The sequence below is a fragment of the Semicossyphus pulcher genome, unplaced genomic scaffold (genome assembly GCF_022749685.1).
Source record: "Semicossyphus pulcher isolate SPU_LCO1_2020_fin unplaced genomic scaffold, fSemPul1.0.p SCAF_14, whole genome shotgun sequence".
NCBI classification, from domain to species: domain Eukaryota; kingdom Metazoa; phylum Chordata; class Actinopteri; order Labriformes; family Labridae; genus Semicossyphus; species Semicossyphus pulcher.
In genome coordinates this window covers 6,743,974-6,749,973 of record NW_027211648.1, presented here as the reverse complement: position 1 = coordinate 6,749,973, position 6,000 = coordinate 6,743,974, and the positions used below count along the sequence as shown (strand labels likewise).

General features: G+C 41.4%; 1 protein-coding gene across 1 annotated transcript in view; it reads left to right on the top strand.

Moving 5' to 3' along the window:
* The first annotated feature begins 869 nt into the window (after nucleotides 1–869).
* Nucleotides 870–6,000, top strand: part of syne2b (spectrin repeat containing, nuclear envelope 2b) — a 132,382-nt gene continuing 127,251 nt past the window's right edge. The window contains exon 1 of the mRNA XM_069661679.1: nucleotides 870–957. Within this exon, the coding sequence (XP_069517780.1) occupies nucleotides 870–957 (88 nt within the window). The remainder of the gene's footprint in view (nucleotides 958–6,000) is intronic.

Sequence of the window (6,000 nt, the reverse complement as noted above, 5' to 3'; positions counted from 1 at the left end):
CTATCTGTAATAATATGACACAAACATCCACTTGCACTCATTGATGAACTGATTAGATTTTGGCAATCAAAGGTCAAGGTCACTGTGACCTCAAGTCCCTCCAATTCTTGTTTGTGCTTTATCATCAGCCTTACTGGAATCATACATGTCAATACAGTGATAGTGATAATTAAATTCCCACAAACATCTCAGATAGTGCAGAAGTCATTGCGTGCACTGTTACTGCCTAAACTTTTTATCATGCTGATGTATCTTATCTACGGAAGCCCTAAGCGGGCATGCATCCATACGTTTTATTCACTCTGTTTTCCAGTGATAACAATGCTGCACCAACATAACGTCAGATGATCATAACTCGTATCCCCAGAGTTGTAAAAGCATCAAACAAACATAGAAACAGGCTTAACTTACTTAATTAGTGTGGGCAATGGCAGCATGGCATATCTGGGTCTGTAATCCCATTATCACAAGAAAATTAGCTTTGTTATCCCGAGAAAACGACATAAATAAGTCGAGATCTCCAGAAAACGACCAGAAATAACTTGTTATTACGGGAAGACGGAGTCATTAAAATGTATGGATTCATGTCCGCGAAGGGCTTCCGTACTTATCATCTGTAGTCCTGCTTTTATTCCTCCAGCTGTAATAATGATTGATGTATGCAGCTGTCATTATTTCATTGATCGGCAGGACATCTGTTGGCCAGAAAATCAGGTTTCAGAACCAGAAATTTCATCACAGTGGCATCAGCCTCTTTGGCCCTGCAGAGAACGTTCATTTCACTTTTCAAGCTTGCTAATGTAACTTTGTCTCTCTTTGTTTCAGAGCGGAGCGGTGCCATGCTGCAGGGAGGCCGTGGATGAGAAAGTATGTCGTCAGACTTCTACTCCAGCGATGATCTGGTGGAGAGGGGGCCCATCCCCCTGGACATCGACAACGTCCACTTGCTGCTGCAGGGTCAGTCTCTGTCTGCAGAGCAGCTTCAATGCTGTTTTATTTTTGTTTTAATACTTTCAGATTGGTTGCGTAGTTTCTGTGCTATGTTTTCAGGCATTCGATGTACCAGAACAAGGATTTTTTAAGCTTGAAAAACAGGTTATCATAGTAACCCTGGTGCTTTTATGGATTTATGATTTATTTCAACAGACGTTGAAGCCAAACTGAGCGAAGGCTCATTGTTTCTGCTCAGAGAAGTCTGAGTTCATCCAACTGTTACATTAAAAGCCCCGTGTCTTGATTTCAGTGTTTTATCTCGGTAACTCTGGCAACATAATAACCGTTAAGCCGTCGTTATGTATCCCACTCAGGGGAGCAGTGTGATGACTCCGTCTCGGTCCGCTGCCGGCTCCGTCCTGTTTCACTGTTGTCACTTTTTTTGTGCTGAGGTCATGTTAGGTTTAATGTGCTGAACCTGAACCTGCTGCTCTCAGAGAGAAACACGGGTCATATTGCGGAGATCTGTCCGGAGGGAGAGAGCAGGAAGGTGGAGGAGATAATAAACGCTTCTCGCTCATTGAGTCTCCCAGGGCTTTTTTGAACAAAGCAAAGCTGTCATTTGATCTTGTTTCACTCCCTGTCCAACATATATAATCAGTCATGATTATTTCAATGGGTGTGTCACTTTGTCTGTTAGATTTTACTGTTTGATGTCTTGTTTAAAGTTGTAATCTCAAAGATCTCAGTTTCGTTCTCTTTGGCGGCACCTGTGGCGATAAACGGTAATTGCGGGAGCACACTTCCCAGATATCCAGACAGTGCTGCATGTGTGACGTCCACGGTTGGCTCCGGTTGTAACTCTTGATTTTCCTCGCTGACGATCGCTTTCCTTTTTAGACTGTTTGCTTCATCTGAGCGTCGAGTTTGTTTCTTTTTCTTTGGATTTTCACCTTTTTTTTGAAGTTGTATCTGTAGTCATCCATCTTTTCTTTGTTTGTTCAGCCATAGTAGATTACTGTTTACTCGCAACACTTGCAGAGAGTGGTGTCGCCTCACAGCTAGAAGGTTCCGGGTTCTAATCCCGGTTCGGACGTCGGGGGCCTTTCTGTGTGGAGTTTGCATGTTCTCCCTGTGCATGCGTGGGTTCCCTCCAGATACTCAGTCCAAAGACATGCTCGTTAGGTTCATTGGTGACTCTAAATTGCCTGTAGGTGTGAGTGTGAAAGGTTATCTGTCTCTGTGTGTGAGCCATGTGATTAATTAGTGATCAGTCCAGGATGTACCCAGCCTTTCGCCCAATGACAGCTGGGTTAGGCTCCAGCCCCCCTGAACAGGATGAGCGGTATGGATAATGAATGGATGGATGGATCAGGAGGCCGTAATTCTGATTTTATGAAGTAGATTATTTCAAGATGTTAACCACATAGGGTTAGTTCATTTTCTGTCTGGCTCTTTCCTGTTAAAGTCTGTCTTTCAATCCATCCACCTCAGCTCTCTTTGTTCTCCTTATTTCTTGTGTTCCTTCTTGCATGTTTCTCCACTCCACATCTATTTTTAGACCATGACTCGCCACATCTCCTCACCACATTCAGAACACCTTGTTTTTATATTAGTGTTGTAAGTGCGATGTAATTTGTAGCTTGCACAAGGCTTACGACTGATGATGTAAGCTCAAGTCAAAGTGTTAAATAAGCGAGAAAATCTGTTTTTTCTTTGGATATTTGAAGTTGTAATGATGAAAGAATGTCAGTTAAAATAGCCCAAAGTGTTTTTGAACGTCGGGTGTATTCAGAGTCTGCTTTAACAGGGTTGGGGAAAGTAGTTAGTATACAGGGAGCATGGTATCTGTTGTTTTTATGTGATTCTTTGAAGGTGAATACTTACTAAAAGATGCACACAGTAAAAAGACAATCTTAATACATGCACGTGAAGTACGATGCAATATACAGTTAAAAGCTACTTATAAGAATGTTCACCCTCCTCCACCTCAACATACATCTTTGAATTTGAGTCAGAGATTCCTATCCTATGTTTTTGAGTCACTCATGCAGGCGTTCGGTAAGAGATTCGTTTTTTTCACCCCCACTGACATTTGAATTCGACACACATTTTCCCCCTTACGAAGCATAAAGTATCCCGGAGGCTGCAGGTCCTTGTTGCAGGTCTTGTTTGGGCAGGCCTTGAAGCCTCCGTGCGTCAGATTTGAGGGAGGCGGAGCTCAGAGGATCTCACCTGCTTCCCTGCAGGCTGGAGATGTAGACTGTTAGCGGGTTAGACGACAATTACTCTCAAACTGATTCCACATTCACTTTTTCTTCCCTCCTGAAAACTTGGATCTGCAGCGTTGAGAGTCGGTGTGGTAAACCATGTGTTTACAAGATAGAGAAATCTGATTTAAATGCAAGTGTAGCTGACTTGGTAAAAAACCCTGCTGAATCAGCATGAGTGATGCCATCATGGGTGAGTTTTTTCATGTGTTTTTAAAGTTCAGTCTTATAATGGTACAGAGCAAACTGACTGTGAAGGATTTGGTGTAAAGGCATAATACTATAATAGTTATTGTTACCCGCATATAAATGTTTATTGTACCTGGAATGCTGCAGTGTAACAGTAGATCTATAGTTAGAAGCAAAGAAGTCTCCAGACATCAATCTGGAATGGAGAGATTTTAGCTCATCAAAGGCTTAAATACTAAAACTAGCATCTGTTTGGTACATGATGTGTCCATTTAGGAGGTTATTTTCTCTTCTGTAGTCAATACATATCAGTAGATTTGTAAGCATGTTAAATAAAATATTGCCTCCTCTTTATGGGCATAAACTGTTCAACTAAAACCTGCTTCAGACCCACTGAAGAGCTGCGTGAGTCGGACAGGATTTTAGCTTCTTCAGGAGTAGTTTGCCATTTAGTGCACGGGTGAAAAGTGAGTGCAGATTAACTCTTTGCACTTTCAGATATTTGCTCCGCTGGTGTAAGGCTCTTACACATTTGAAGCAGAGATTATAAAATAGTTTTTTAATGTGTTAGGTTTGCTTCAAAGCGTTCAGCACAGCACACAGAGGCAGTGACAGTTTATGGAAACACAGAGTGACTGCTTGGCTCCCGTCCAGTGACAGTTCTTGTATCATTGCCCTGAGGGGAGGGCTCTGATGTGACATTTATGAGAAGTAAATAAATATCTGCTGTGCGTGACATATGGAATCACTGGAGGACAATTAAAATGTGCAACCAGTCAGATATGTTTGGAGTCCTGCCCTAATTGTTTTTGTCGTTGTTTGTTTTTTGGGGGGTTTTTTGGTCATTGAGGGCAGACCAAGACAGTAGCACGTGCACGGTTCAGCAAATAAGTAGCTATCTTAAAGCTTTTTTGCACTTGTGGTTAGATGCTAAACTGCATTTCATTGTTCAGTGGTTGTGTTATGACAATAAAGTTGAATCAAATCTAATCTAATCACAAAGAGTTCTTCAGTAAAGTTGTGTCAGCTTTTTCTTGCTAGCTTGTATGCAGGCTAACAAGCTAGTTTAATATATTAATACTACTAAATGACTGCATAACAACTATTTTAACTGCTATTTTGTCTTGAGTAAATAAGCTGTCTTAACAAGACTGTGGTACTAAAGTACAATGTTTGCTAACAAGCTGGTAGTCTGTTATTAGTCATCAAAACAAGGTTAGCTAGCTAACAAGCTAATGGTATTAGCTGAGGTGAAGAAACATACGTTCTCAGTTTGAAGCCACACATAAATTAACCACGACACGAGCCAAGGCAGCTTTACATGGATCAGTTGCCACAGCAGAATCTATGACCAGAAGGCATGATACACTACATCAACCTTTTAGCCATTGGTTGAGCAGAATTAGCATTTTTCTGTAAGCATGGTGGTGAGATGTTCTGGAAGCAGTTGGTATGTCAGAAAGTCCCCACTGATTTGAGGACACTGGGTCACATCAACTTGTCAGCCTGCTTGTGTCTAATGAAGAGTGTTAAATAATAACGGGGGTTCAGTTCAGAGGCTTACACAGCTATTAATAAAAGCATCCTGGAGCTGACCTTAGAGCGATGTGCTTGCACTGACCAAATGGGTTTGTTTTAAATAATTCTTCTGGCAAACTCTCAAGTGTGTCACAGCTCTCCGATATCTGCTTTCTCTTCACTTAGCGGCTATTTGTTGCAGGTTTGACGTTTAGTGATCAGCAGTGCTTGGTTGCGAAAGAACACCAACACCCTTCCCCCTCTGTCTTTCTTTGTTTGATGATACAAGATTAATTATATAAAGATGTCCGAGTCATCATAGGGGCTTCCTGATGACTGCAAGTGAAGCGAAGCCAGAGGTGTCCTGCTGTAAAACATATTAAGACAGAAAATAGCCTGTAAGCTGCATCTCAAAGAAGCAGACAGGCTGAGGGAGAGCTGCAGCTCAGCATGGACGAGAAAGAAGCTGCAGCCTTTAGCTACTAGAGCTGGGAAGAGAACGTAGAAACTTGTGGATCAACTTGATTTTACCTTTGCATTTTTATTATTCCAGATTTTTATGATGAGGGAATTTTGAGACGGATAACCAGTAGGATGAATTGGAATACGTCATTCAGTTAGTTGAATTTGTTGAGGACAATGGAGAATGAGGACTGGATTATATGTGAGACTCTTCACACTGTCACTGACCTGAATGACTTCATTGAGATTTACGATGGTGAGTGGTTCAACAATAATTGACCTGATCTGTTATCACCAGTCTTTACTGTATATACTCTGAGTGCTGAAAGCTTTATAAAGCCTGTATCAGATAATTCAGATTTTATGTATGCTTAGATTAGAGCATGATCGATATATATCGTGTGGTCGATAATATCAGCAAATATCGGCCCACACAGATATATCAGTATAGGCCGATTTTTTACAGAACATACTATGCAGAAAACATTTCTTGGAGTGATTTACAAATTGTGTCATTGTGTAGTTTGTTGAGCAGTGCGTTCTCTGACTCCGTTTTTTAGAGCACGCACTGACTACAGTGTGCCGTACTCGTCACATATAGCAGAGCAAATATTCTTTAAAAGACTTC